A 14,490-nucleotide genomic window follows, 5' to 3' on the forward strand; every position below is an offset into this window, starting at 1 on the left:
CTCTTACCGTACAGCATTAGCCAAGATCAAGAGTCCAACAACGCCAGCTGAAAGGTGCGCTGACAAATTGTATTCTATTGTGGAGGGTCTCTTACCGAGGCACGATCCAACTGCAAGGCCATCTACACCATACGTCGATGCAGACGGTGGAAACGTTGATGACAATCGGGTCTCCAACGACCGATTCCTTACAGTAGGAAAAGGACTTAAAGCGAAGAAAGTCCGGGCGGTATCCCCAACATGGCACTAAATACTACGATCCTGGCGTTTCCGGCAATATTCAGCATAGTACTATAGAAATGCCTGGACGAAGGCTACCTACATGGTGGATGGAAAATCCAGACGATCGTACTGCTGCCAAAACCAGGAAAGCCACAAGGAGCTCTAGCGTATCGGCGCATATGTCTGCTGGATACTCCAAGTAAACTTTTGGAAAGGGTAATCATCAACAGGCTGACGAACTACGTGAGTACAGGCTATCGCAGAGGAAGTTTGGATTCCGTAAAGGGATCTCAACGGTGGACACCATCCGCACAGTCATCGGGTAATCGCTACTGCGCTGTGGTTACGATCGACGTGAAGAACGCGTTCAACAGCGCCAGAATGCGGGTCCCGAAGTTACCTTCAGAGCCGAGTACTGGTCTACGAGACGAACATGGGGCAGACGTCGATTAGGTCACAGCGGGAGTACCTCAGGGCTCCATACTCAGCCCAACGCTCTGGAATATAATGTACAACGCAGTATTAGCACCAGACCAGTTTAGGGGAGTTGAGGTCATCGGCAGAGACAATATGCATCGTGGAAACCTGGATGGCTGACGTGAAGTTGCAGCTGGCTCACCACAAGAGGGAGATAGTGCTGGCCAGCAACCGTAAAAAATCCAGAGTGTCGTGATCAGTATCGGCGGACACTCAATTCCATCGAAGCGTGCGCTAAGGTACCTGAGTGTGATAGTCGACGATCGGTTAAATTAAAATAGCCATGTCGACTATATATGTGAGAAGGCTGCGAGGACAACTAACATTGTCAAGGATCATTCCGAACAACGGAGGAGCAAGATGCAGAACGGGACGTCTCCTGGCGGGTGTCTCATCCTCAAAACTGCACTGAATTCAAGGCGGAACCGGACGAAGTTGACAAGCACCTTTGTTCTAATGACTGTTCGTGTCGCGAGCGCTCTGGTTGAGGACGTGGAATGCTACCAGCGGAAATACACAAAATGCAAAGAGATTTGTTAGCGAGTGGGACAACGCGAAGAAAGGAAGGTGAACCCACCGATTCACCCCAAAAGTGTCGATGTGCGTAGGAAGCATGGCGAGGTGAACTTCCATTTAACGCAGGTTTTGTCCGGGTACGGATGCTTCCGGAAGTACCCTCATCGGTTTGGACATGCTTCGTCACCCCTTTGCCTGGAGTGCGTGAACGTTTGAGACTCCGGAAAACGTGGTCTTGTAATGCCCTAGGTTCGAAGGTGCATGCCTGACGAGACAGTTGGCATTATCGTTGAAGACCGGAGAACTCTCCGTCGGTGTAAACTAGGTCCACCACCGGGGATTAGTTAAGTAGTACGCGACGTAACACAAGGTTCGGGTCGTCGGAGCGCCAGGGAACCGGACGTCAAGCTTCACCGGAATCGCTGGAGCTATCTCGACACCCTACCGAGTAGCTTGAGAGTAGGCTAGATAAAACGCCGGGGATGAGAGCGAGTAGATCGCCTCGAATACTGGCTATTCGTGTGGGTCGTTGGAGCGCCAGTGAACCGGAAGCTACGCTCCACTCGGGATCGCTGAACAGACCTCAGCAGATACTGGCTGGCCCTTACTTACCCTTAGTAGGCTAGGTCCAACTTGATCGAGTAGATCGTGACAAGGCGGGGAGCTATGGCTAACGGAACCAAATATCGGTATCGGGAGAAATCTACCGCCAAGGAATCCACAGTGAGGTAGATTGAGCACCGTCGACTATACGACTACATCGTGACAAAAATGGAAGTTGATTGGCTCATGAAACAGACATCGCTACCGAAAGAAATTCCGCAGCCAGGGAACTCTTAGTCGGACGTCAGGGACTATCCGAGTAGATTGTGATAAGACTGCGATATGAATGACTCACGGAAACAGGAGCTAAATGGCTCATGGAGTCAGCTTCTAAACTGTTCACTGGGACGAGAGCTAAATGACGACGTAATACATGGAGACAAGAAGCAAGAGAAGAGTCGAGAGGTAAATCAAAGCTCAAAGATCGAGCCATTTTATGAAACAAGTGAGGCTCCGAGATAGAACAGAAGAAAGCGGTGCGTCGAAAACAACCGAAATTAAGCAATTTTTTTTATCAACGAAAAAACAGACAAATCTTTTGATCAGTCACAGGTTACCACAATTGCCTAATCGGAATGTTCTGAACTCAAGAAAACAACATCTAGAAGCAAGAATATATACACCGTTTATTGAAATTAACTCAACAAGTAAAAAAAATACGAGATCCTCCCTATCGCCAATTTCCGCCGTAGATGGCCAACCGCTGCCGCACCAGGGCATAATCCATGCCATGCCGTTTCCGCAGATGCCGAACCAGACCCTTCTTTTGATCGAACACTTTATCGGAGCAGAAGGGACATTTCCAGTCCTGCGAGGAACTTACTTCCTTCGAGACCGGTTTGCTCTTATCTTCCACCGTTGTCTTTTTGGCGGCGGTTGAAATTGTCGCTGGAGCACTTCTTCGGGATCCGTTCGCTCGCTGCTGCTGCTGCTGTTGTGATTGCTTAGCTTTCGATGCCGGACCCAAACTGTCCCGTTTCGTGTCCAGTTTGGGTGATTTCTTCGAAGGCGGAGCACTTGCTAGTTTCGTCTCCGGGAGTGATTTTCGTTTCAACGATCGAACTTCAGGTGGGGGTGCTTCTGTTCTCCTCGGGGGAGGTTGTGGTTTACTTTTTACCGGAGCTTTTGTCGCCACGGGATCAGATTTGATCGCTGGCTTCGGTTTACTGTCCGTCGTAGGTTTCGCTGTCGGAGCTTTACTTATGACCGTTGGATCCGATCGTCGCGTAGCGGGACGACTTCTCACGGGGGGTTCGTCTTGTATCGATTTAGACGTTTCCTTTTCCACTTGTGGACCTCCAGTTGAAGACCTTGTCTGCGGACTCCCTGTCGTTGGAACTTCCGCAATAACATCTACCTTTTCTTGTTTGATGGTTATCATTTTGGGCATCGGAAACCCGACGGTGTTCTGGAATTTGAGCGGAATTTTGCGAGTGCGGGCTGATCGTGGCGACACCGGTAGGACAACATCGGAAGCTTCTTTGGGACTTTCGGGAATGTCATTCTCTTTTTGCTTCGGTCGTTCAGATTTCTTGAGCGGGAGTTTGGATTGCGGTAAGCTTGATTGTGGCCGGGGAGATTCTTTTCGACTATCGTCATCATTCTCCTTTTGCTTCGGCTGTTCCGATTTCTTGGCCGATAGTTTGGGTTCTGCATTAGTTTTGGACTGGGGAGGTTCTTTTAGACTTTCGGGAACTTTAATCTCTTTTTGTTTCGGTCGTTCTGCCATTGATTTCGGTCGGGAAGGTTCTTTAGGACATTCAGAAACGTTAATCTCTTTTTGCTTCGATCGTTCCGATTTCTTAATCGGAAGTTTAGGTTGCGATATTTCTGTAACGGGCTTCGGTAGGGAAGCTTCCTTAGGGGCTTCGGGAACGTCGTTTTCTTTTTGTTTTGTTTGATCAGTTTTGTTGATCTGAACCTTGGGCTGTTGCTGCTCCATAGGTTTCTCCGTAATTTTAACTTCTTTCAGAACCGTGGGAACATCTGGAACCTTAGGAATTTCGACAGGTTTGGACACTTTCGGAGGATTCGATGGTATTGACGATTCTACTGCGGTCTGTATCGTTTTTTGCGGCTTGTACAACTTCTTCGGTTTTGTGAACAACGTGGTTAGTGTACCGGGAAACTTAACAGCACGTGCAACCATATTGGATTTGAGCTCCTTCTTTCTATCACCTGTTCGGATTAGATTCAATATCTTGGGCATGTTGAGACCCTTTGACGAAGCCGGTCTCAAAAAGGTTCCACTTGGTCTGGCTTTCGTGAAAGACCTCACCGCGGAAGCCGGTATTAACTTGACAGCTTGCAATACATTCGATTCGTCGGATTTCTTTCCCGAATTTCCCGTAAGCTCTTCGATTGGTTTCGGCTGCAGGAAATTTTGTTTGAGTGCTGGTTCAGTATCCGGTTCCTCCTCTTTCGGTTGATTATCGGTTGGCTGCGAAACGTTTAGTTCTACGTCAGCGCCCGCATCATCCGCCTCCGGCATAACCCGGATCAGAGTAACCGGAACAACTCGATCTTTTGCTTGAACGCTTGGGAGTGCATTTTCAGTGTTAGCAGGATGTGCTTCTAACGTTCCAAAGCCACCAGCAGCCAATGGATCAGCGTCCACTGGTTTACTTTGAGCCGGAGTGGGAAATCTGGGTTGTGGAAGGGGTCTAACTCGAGACATCTGTTTTTCCAGCATCATGCTTCTGCGTTGATACGTCCGAACATCCTCGACACGCCCAACTTCCAGCAACTCGTCATCCTCAATGATGTTTCGCTGGATCAAGGGTCTCTGCACTGGAGTAGACAGCTGTGGACGATGTGGCGTTACATTGCTAACAGTAGATCGCGAGTTTGTCATCACAGAGCGCATTGGGGTCAAATTGGGAACAGGTCGGATGCTGGAATTCCCCTCGGTGGTTTTGGTTCGTATCGTCACGGGTGCCGGACGATGGAAAACAGTGGCTACCGCCCGGAGTGATTCATTGTTTTGCTGGACCAATTTACGAAATTTGTTAAAGTCCTGTACGCTGCCATAACACTCGGTACAAATCGAGGACGGGAAATCGGTCTCGACGGTGATCTGGAAATGTAAGTAGAAGCTTTTAGCATTTTCGTTTTTCCTTGGTGCTACACCAGTGTAGTATAAAAAATTATTTAATCCTGCCAAAATCTTTGTACATCTTTCATGTATTCGATTTCAGTTGACAGTCACTTTCCCTGATATTTATAAGATGTTAATTGACAGAATATCGTATTCAATAAAGTTACAATTTAAAATGTGCTCTGGGCCATTTCAGAATCCTTTGGTCTACCCTATCAGAAAAAAATCAAAACACGCCTATGTCGTTTTTACTTGAAGAAAAACTGAGCCAGGTCCTAGCCCCAACTGCTGTCAGAATATAGGATCTGGAGATGGCATAAGTGTGGCAAATAGAACGCGATCAAAATTTTTGGAACAAATCCTTCTGAAAGGCCTCGCATTTCTGAAAGCTCATTATTTCTACTATATTTAGTTATTAATTCAGTTCTCAGAAACGAAGCAAAGATATTGATACTAATTTATACACATTCATTCGATCGTAGGCTTAGACATTATTAAAACAGTACTTCACCCTTCCTAATGGGAGATCAAAAGAGGGCTATCCCCTAGTTCGCGAAAAACTTAAAAAATTTCCCCCTCTCTTTAAATCATACTACCACTGTCCTTTTCTTAAGACATCAACTTCAAAAAACCGACCAACTTTTCACACGGAACTTCAACCAGAAAAAAAAACAAAAAATCACATCTCACCATCACTTCCGTACACCCGTAGATCTTATCGATCAGATCGGGCTCGATCAACGTCTGATCCCCGGTGAAGATCGGCTCCAGATTCTGCCGCTTAAAGCACAGCCTACAGTACTGCAGGCTGGGTTGCATCCGGCGAGGACCACTCACTACCATCGGGTTCAGTTCCGTCTGAACGGCTTTGCAAAATTTTGACCCCCGGTAGGCAGCAGCAGTCGCCCGTGAGGGCCCGACAGCTTGTCCGGCACCCATACGCATGCCCGCCGGTGTTAACGATGTGCCCATCATCCGCTGTGGGGAAGTGCCTCCTGTGCTGTGTTGTTGCGCTGCCTCGTCCTGTTTACTTTGACTGTGACTTTGTCGCATGCTATCGGGCAGTGTCAGCTGCCATCGATCCGTCAGCGGTGGCAGCCCTGATAACATCGGCGGGGGCATATTAAGGTGAGGCACGACGCCTCTGTTCACCATTAACTGGCGCTTGTAGCCCGGTGGGGCCGATATGAACTCGTTAAAATCTTTATAATCATCGGGTATCTAACGAAAAAATAATGTCAAAAATTACCGTGCGGCCATCTTGAATCGTTTGACATAGGGTAAACGTACCTTGAAGTGCCGCGAGCAGCAGTAGCTACGCTTTTTGTCCCGCACTGACTGCATCAACGTAAGCCACACAAAGCGACGCTCGGGATAGCTGTGGCTCGGAACGCCCACAAACAGCAGCTCGGGATTGCGTAAACTATCCGCATTACATCCCCGCACATCACAATGTTTTGCTCGAATGCGACCAATTGATGGTGGTGGTGGAGGAGCAACAACACCAGAAGAGTCCATTTTTGTTTCTATTTTACACTTTTTAACTCAGATCGAGAGACGTGACACATCCGATCTGCGAAAATGTACCACCAGGACTGAGAGAGTGGAAATTTTTTTTCTGCGTCACACTGACAGCTTGGATACGAGTGGTGAATTTGTCCGTCACAGCGTACGACGACGGTGGTGAATTCTAATGGCTGAGATGGTTCTAATGAATGAAGAGAATGGAGTCACTGAATGGTGTGAGTAGGACGGGTTTGTTGAGAGGATTTTGATGAATGTGGCATACTTATTGTAAATCATCTTCAGCATAGATAAGTATATGAAGTTTTTTCAGTACTCTTATGAAAAATGGGAAGTATAATGGGACAACCTGAGATAAAACTGTTCTTTTCTTTATTACCTCCGGTAGATCTGACCCCACTTTCGAACCAATCACGAAACGGTAGCTCGTGATTGGATGAAATTGACATCAACAGGCGTTCGATTTGGAGATTAAAGGGCTGCTTAAAAGTGTTGTCAGAATTGTTAGAAATCGTGATTTGGTTTGTAACAGCGATTGTTTACTGTTTTTTGTTAGTTTGGCAAAGATTTTACTTTCTTTGCATAACGTTCATCTGAAATTATACTACGTATAGCACGGTTTGTTTAACCTTTTCGTTTAGGCAGGATATTACCGCCGGCTTCAGGTTATTCCCTGACTTTCATGCTTTCTATCCAGATCACATATATCAGGTATCTTGAAACACTTCTAAAAACACATGAAATAGTTTCGACTCTTCTATAAAGCCAAATCTAATGTAATTGGAGTATTCAAGTAAATTCTGGTGAAATTGGTTCATTTAGAATAAATTTTTAATCTAGACAAGTGCAATACAATATTAACATATTGGCAACAGGGTTAACAAAATAAGTTTTTTTTGCTTGAAAAAAGAAGCCAGATCCTGTTCTAGCTCGGACCCTAGCGTAGGAAGGATTCTTTTGTCGTTTTTGTTTGACCCCAAAGCTGAGTCATGGTGCAACTCCAACCGCTGTCGGTTTATATTTTGATAGCAGTTGGAGTTAGAACCCGACTCAGTTCCACCCTAGGTTCCACCTCACGTTAAAACGGCAATTATGTATGTAGGATTATAGCACTATAGTCCAGTAATTTATTTTTTGTCGAAGCTCAGGCGGCGAAGTCTATTGAAAAAGAAGCACTTATATGGTCTTCGTTCGAGAAAGATTCGAAACGATGTTCTTCAGAGTGAGTGCTTCTGGCAGGTTCTCGTGCTCGATTGGAATGACACTGACAGATAAATTGTAAACAATCGATAGAGATGACGAGTCTTTAGCCAGAGGAATCCAGCGTCATTAGTTGTATCTAGAAAAACTCTAGAAAGAGAACTGCGAAGAATCCATTTTGAATCGTTTCTAGCTGTCAAAAACAAATCCAATCGAACCAGAGTTTAATTAATAGAGTTGCGTATAGAGGAATGGCAGCACTGACTTAATTCATTGTAGCGCCAAAATTTAAAAAGTACATGACAAATTGACTGTACTTTAATTACCGGAAAGTTTTTGAGTACAGGTCTTTTAAATACTTTAAGTACTTGTACAAATACATTAATTACATTAAATATCATCATATTAATGTGGTTTTCGTTTGAGGCGAAACTGAGTCAGTTCCTAACCCCAACTGCTGTCAAAATGTATGAACTGACAGCGGTTGGAGTTAGAACCTGACTCAGTTTCAGGTTCAAGCGAAATCGCCATAAGTATACAACAGAAGTACACACAGAAAAAATGTTGGTAAAAATAACCTTTCAACCTAATAAATACTTTCAACCTAACAGTAGGCGTTGGTTATTTTTTGCTAAAGGCTAGTTTACAGTTCGGAAAACGTGTCACAGGATTTGGGTCCCTGTGTATTTTAAATGGAGCTCAGGATTTCAAATCCCGTGACGGGAAATGAGTCTACACAAAAATGATAATTTTCATGAAGTGCAAACGCATCCGCGGGAAACATCACGGGATTTTAAAATTCTCCACACAGAAATCCGGCCGGGAACAATTCAACACAAATTGTTTCTGACGGGGAAAAAAGTATTTTTATAAGGTGCAATTCGCTGCAAGTTTGATGCTGTTTGTACTTTTAAGAAGCAGCAGACAGTTTGGAGAGATCTCGGCGGGAAATTTTCCCTGATTAAATCCCGACACAAATCCCGTGACCCATTTCCCGAACTGTAAACTAGCCCTAAGAGCGGAACAGTCTTACTTTTACCAATATTTTTTTCTGTGTGTAGTTTTATCATTATTTAATTTAATTTCATTTAAAATACGCAGATATTTTCAATACGACGCACTCAAATCTGCTAGTGCTGGCCCCGCGGTTAGAGATTTTTCTAGCACGGTAACAAGCGAATGACCGTAAGGTTAAATCCTCTATAACCGAAATAGAAAAAACTTATAATTTCTGAAGATTTGTGCTTCGTTCACTGAATCATGCAATCTATAGGACGCAAAAATAAAAACAATAAATTTTAAATATAAATTTATCCCACAACCAGAAAAATTCACTGTTGATTTTCTTTCTTCTTCTGTTCTACACGAATAGAAATATTAATAGTAAACCAATTATTGATCAACATAATGATGTGAGAGGGATGTTGAAAATATTAATGCCATACAATTTAAATGGGATTGAAGTAGTCTCGTCAACATTTTTATTGACAGTATTTTTGTCTCGTGTAGGATTTGTTTAGAATGATGTCGCTGCTAGTATCGCTCTTTTCAAGAAAAAGTATTGAAGTCCTCTGTGTTGTTTCGAAATGCAAAAAATGCAAAGGAATTCCAAACGGAACATGACGTCTCTTTGTTATTCTAGTCTCTTTAGCAAAAACCATATAAAGTTAACTTAGCTATACCAAATTTAACTCTGGTTACAGCAAATTTGTGCATCTTTTGTTGTTTTTGTTTGACCCCTAATCTCTGTCAGTTCATACATATTGACAGCAGTTGGGGTTAGAAGCTGGGACGGGGCAAGTGTCAAATTGATCCAGCTCTGAAACGTCACTTTGAACAAGTGTGAGCCAGAAGGAGAAAGCATGTGAGCAATATGTGAACCAGAATGAGAGTGTTAGTGAGCAGAATGGGAAACGAAAAATGAAAAAGAAAACATCTATCCGCATGTCCCGTCCGAGTTAGAAGCTTACACACCAAAATTTGGTTGTCGGTTTCAGCAAAAGTAAAATTTTGCTGAATTTTCATCAGCTGAAAGTTTCAGCAAAACAAGTTGTCAACAACAGTCATTCAAATTGTCAAATTGACAGCACAATTACCGGATTTACAGTAACCCAGCCCGGAATACTGAGAATTCGGCAATTGCGCTGTCAGTTTTCAGCAAAGTGAATCTGCCAAATCGATATAATACAAATTGCTGAATTTTCGGCATCTTGAATAAACGAAATAAGCAATTGAAAATTCAGCAAAATTTTGCTGGTATTTGGAGAAAAGAATTTAGTGTGTACACAGATTTTCATCAAGTAAAAACGACATTGATTAGCAAACAGGCATACAAGATAAAAAGAATAATTGTACTTACTCTATAATCTAACTTAGGGTGACCATACGTCCTGGTTTCCCAGGACATGTCCTGGTTTTGCATTGACTGTCCTGGTGTCCTGGGAAGTCGAGGAAAATGCTTGATTTGTCCTGGTTTTTCTTCTGTAAGCCTAATATATTTTTATTTATTCAGTCTTCGCTTTTCACTATGCTCCAGATCGCAGTTACGACCGACCGCAACCATAACTGCAACTTATACTCATCCGCCATCGGGATGCGACAAACAAAACTTAATAAGTCGAATCTTCCAATTGTACCTTCCGATGTTTTTTTAATCTCTCAAGAGTGCCTCGTCAATATCGATGAAACAATGTTTACCAGCGCTTCTTCTCGGCTTAAACCGCCTTTCAATCCGGGACCCGAAGAATTCTCTTTGGTACCTCTAAAAAAAGACACATCGGCGTTTGGGTGCTTCTGCTTCTACTTGAGTCCTCTTGCTAGTGGCTTTTTTTCGTGTTACTGGAAATTCATTCCATAAAAAGAAAAATATCAACTATCGTGGAAAATTTCATTGAGCGCTCTCTCGAGCTGGGGATCATGGAATTACTACGGGGTCGATACCAGTACCTAACCAGTCGCTCTGCTTGTTAACAGTGCAGTGAATCAAACGAACGTTTCTACCTACAGTCTGCTGTCTATATAAACCGTGTCAGTACTACAAACAAGCAAAGCGATCGAATAATAAAATTCATCCCAAGACAGTTTGAACAATAAAGCACCGTTACTTTCATCGGTGCGATATCGATCATTCATTTTAAGATGTTTGAAACTCAACAGCAAATTTACAAATGCAGTTTAGACTAACGAAAGTCGTCGTCATACACCATACTCGTTACTGTTAAGTTTAAAATTTGGCCATAACGGAAAGTGACGCTATGGAGGACAACATGCAATAATGTTAGGACCAAGATACACGTTTTTATTGACAATGATAAGATTGATATGCGTCTGCACGATCTACACCTGGGTACTATTAATAAATTTATTACAACCATCATGTCGGAATACGTAAAATGGAATCCTTTAAGGTTGAAATCTGGAGAAAATTTTTCTAGGTATTTCCAACGGTGTTTGTTTCGTAGGAATGCGAGTAACGGAACCTATTCCTTCATATCTGAACTTTCAATTCAAAGCAAAACGCGTGACCAAATGTCAAATCACGCTGTGCACGCATGAAGGACAGACCCCTGCGTGCCCTACGTTGTTACACAAGAAGACACACTACGAGAAACCATGCACACAAACCTCTAACGAAGCAATATCAACTGCTAGCATCACACAAACCTTTATCAACATCAACTAAACCACAAAGCACCGGAGTTGCAGCTCAGGCACCAACGAATGCTAACAAGAGAACCTACGCACAGCGTGTCAGCATGAAACGTTTGCTGATGGTGGTGTAGCAAGAATTGCCTTGGTTGTCTTGGTCATCGAATTCCGACGAAAGACTTTCTGGCAGAGCTCTTCCTCCCAGACTCCCAGAACTTTTTTACTGACGAAGCTTTGCCTGCCAGACCCCAGAACTTTTTAACTGCCGAAAACATGCGGAAAAGGCAATGTCGATTGAGAGGTAGCGGGGGGGAAGCAGTACCCTTTCGACTGTCCTGGTTTTTTACTTGTCTGATATGGTCACCCTATCTAACTTCTTCGTATGATGAAAGCTCAATCAACAATTAATTTCATAACAAATGTTGCAGTTTAAGTTTAAATGTCATTAAAAAATCGATTTTTATGTTAAGACACATAACCACACCGCTTACCATCCCCCAGCAATTTGTCAATGTTACATAAAAATTTGCTGCAGGAACGTTAAAATTGTCAAAATGAGTCGCAAAATTGGATGCTATGATTTTTTACTGTACACTCTCATTCGTCGTAATTCCAAAGGAATGTTCATTTTCGTTGGCTAAAAGAAAAATAAATGACGCCTAGAATGACGCTGTATCTATAATCGTAACATAAAAGAACATTTCTCCGTCAGGTATATATGACAGGTCATTAATAACTGAAAGAAAAACAATAATGTTATGTTCAGTAACTATTCGATAAACGATTTATTTAATAAATACAGACTAAAGATATTATGGGTTTGGCTCAATATTTCATTATCATTTGCTTTGAAGCCTGGGTAAACATACTCTATATGAAAATAGCACTCTCCAAATTATCTCTGTTTTTCTCTCATTCGTCCGCTTTGCATCGATCTCGTTGAATGTATACGCATATACTTATATGGCTGCGATGAGTGGTGAATTTCTCACCAGTGATTCAGTGTATGTCGAACAACGGGGTAACAACAATATTCACACACTCTCACTACTGGGTATACACGCTGTTATTTGACGCAAAAGTAATGAAGTCGCTCTACCAGAGACAGTCTGCCTACGCTTGGACAGATTTATAGCGGGCCTTACACGTTCAATACAGTGATGGAATTCCCATCAATACGTTAATCCCATTTGAATGCAAATCGTTAATTCGACTATTTTTTCCATTACTTGTTCCATATCTTTGTTAGTACTCTTTAGTATCGACAAAAATATAGAACGTGTAATGGAAAAAAGTTGGTTTGATAATGTGTATTTCAAATGGGATTGACCTATTGAAGCAGTATCCCCAATATCGTGTATTGCCGTAAGTATTGCACGTGTAAGGCTCGCTTAAATTTTTTGTAGGAACGTTAAAGTTTTGAGTTTCTTTCCGAATTATTTAAAATTTTGTTGTTCATGTTATTGCATATAAGTGGCTGACAGTGGAAATCCGGAAGTTGAAATAAAAAGACTTATGATTCCATAGTAAAAGTTGGTAAACACTTTACAATTAATAGCAATTACTACTAGATACTTTAACTACCACATTATAGAAATATGTTCTGTACTAATCATTTGTCTATAACGGATTTCTCGGGATTTCATCTCGGTAAACTTTTGATAATTTTTTATGCGATTCGTGCGCCGAAAAATCCTAGACTTTTCCATTATGGGTTCACATCATTGGTCCAAGCGAAAAAACGTTATTTTTGTGTCGTCTGCATACTAGTTTCACATATAGAGCAACAACTCAACAAAATTTTATCGGGCGAATGGCTCCAGTTTTCTTGTTGTTATTCGGAATTTTAATGAAATTTTAAAACACAATCATAATGACTTTATGGAAAACTACATATGGAGCATTTGGCCGCCGCATTTTCACTAATGTTGAGCCTCAATACATGTATGCTTAAGTTACTGTTTTCCTTTTTGTTTGGTATTCCCCCTTTTTTGAATGTCTTGAAAACCTGTTTTGTACACTGATGAAAATTGACACGATATAACTATATGAAATTAAACGTCATTTTCATGTGCGATTTCATGTTTGAAAAGCAAACCAAATGATTTCTTTTTCGAATTTCTCATAAAAATCCATTGGAACGCATCACTTGTGGTGCAATATTCATGCAACTTGTACATCGATATGACATATTTTACCATTAAATGTTGGTTTCCCTGCTCTTGAATCGTATAGTACGAACTTTCCGATATGCATTCTATATGTTAAATAATTGATATCGCCAATTCTTCTACCCTATCAAATCTATAAATTAAACTAGTCGACTTTCACGAATTTATAACATACAGCAAATAAAAGTTATTTATCGCACATAAATAACATTGTGAAAACAGTTGAAATTAATGTGAAGTACCTTGAAATTATATAAGTTTGCCACATAAGTACTCATTTCATAGCAGTTTCTACAATAGATTTTGTTGCACAAACCATTGTTTTTATAATGGAAGATTACACAAGTGTATACTCTTTCATCAAAACGTATATTCGGATTTATGATATATAAATCAAAAAATTCTGAAGATAAGGGGTACATCTAGGGGTACATAGTCGGATAGTGCGATGAGAAAGTGTATAGTTTCTGAGAAACAACATTGAAAAATTATATCACGATAAAATATAACAAAAATAACAAAAGAAGGATTTAGATTCGACGGAAAGAAATATAATCCTTGAGTTAATCGTAAAATTTTTCGAAAATTTAGGGCATATATGAGCGACCGAAAATAAAAGTCGCAAGGATAGAACATGCTTTGCAAAACCCGTTTCAAACATATTAAAATATAAAAATCGGAAATAAACTTCAAGCATAAAAATCGGACAGAAATTCTTCAGTATAAGAATCGCTTAAAAAGTTTTCACCCATAAAACTTGGCAAGGATGAACCTCCAGTATAAAAATCGTTTTAAAATAAATAAATCGCTCGTAGGAGCATCCGTATATCTTGATGTTCAAGATTAAAAGTCGGCTAACAAAAGCTAGTTTGTAAGAATCGGGTATATATCTTACCGATTCTTTTACTGAAGGTCTTACAAAGAAATGTCCCGGTCCGATTTTTATGCTTGAAGTTTATATCCAGTTTTTATATTCTAATATATTTGAAACGGGTTTTACGAAGCATGTTCTGTCCTTGCGACTTATTTTCG

The 14,490-nt window shown here is 41.6% G+C and overlaps 2 protein-coding genes across 2 annotated transcripts in view; one reads left to right on the top strand and one right to left on the bottom strand.

The window, feature by feature from the left end:
• Window positions 1-14,490, top strand: part of LOC131676803 (zinc finger protein 865-like) — a 28,314-nt gene that overhangs the window by 9,729 nt on the left and 4,095 nt on the right. The window lies entirely within an intron of this gene.
• On the bottom strand, window positions 2,421-6,523 carry LOC131676797 (titin-like). The gene is made up of 3 exons (XM_058956111.1): window positions 6,206-6,523; window positions 5,606-6,136; window positions 2,421-4,894 (listed from the first exon to the last, which is right to left on the bottom strand). The coding sequence occupies exons 1-3, from the start codon at window positions 6,431-6,433 to the stop codon at window positions 2,489-2,491; spliced, it is 3,165 nt and encodes a 1,054-aa protein (XP_058812094.1). The 5' UTR covers window positions 6,434-6,523; the 3' UTR covers window positions 2,421-2,488.

The sequence above is a fragment of the Topomyia yanbarensis genome, chromosome 1, assembly GCF_030247195.1.
Source record: "Topomyia yanbarensis strain Yona2022 chromosome 1, ASM3024719v1, whole genome shotgun sequence".
In the NCBI taxonomy this organism is placed as follows: Eukaryota; Metazoa; Arthropoda; class Insecta; order Diptera; family Culicidae; genus Topomyia; species Topomyia yanbarensis.

Excerpts from the sequence above, each read along its gene's own strand:
- LOC131676797 (XM_058956111.1), bottom strand. The coding sequence starts at position 6,433 with ATGGACTCTTCTGGTGTTGTTGCTCCTCCACCACCACCATCAATTGGT. Across the intron at positions 6,137-6,205 it reads GCTGCTCGCGGCACTTCAAG|ATACCCGATGATTATAAAGA; the intron begins GTACGTTTACCC and ends TTTTTTCGTTAG. Across the intron at positions 4,895-5,605 it reads ACGGGTGTACGGAAGTGATG|ATCACCGTCGAGACCGATTT; the intron begins GTGAGATGTGAT and ends TTACATTTCCAG.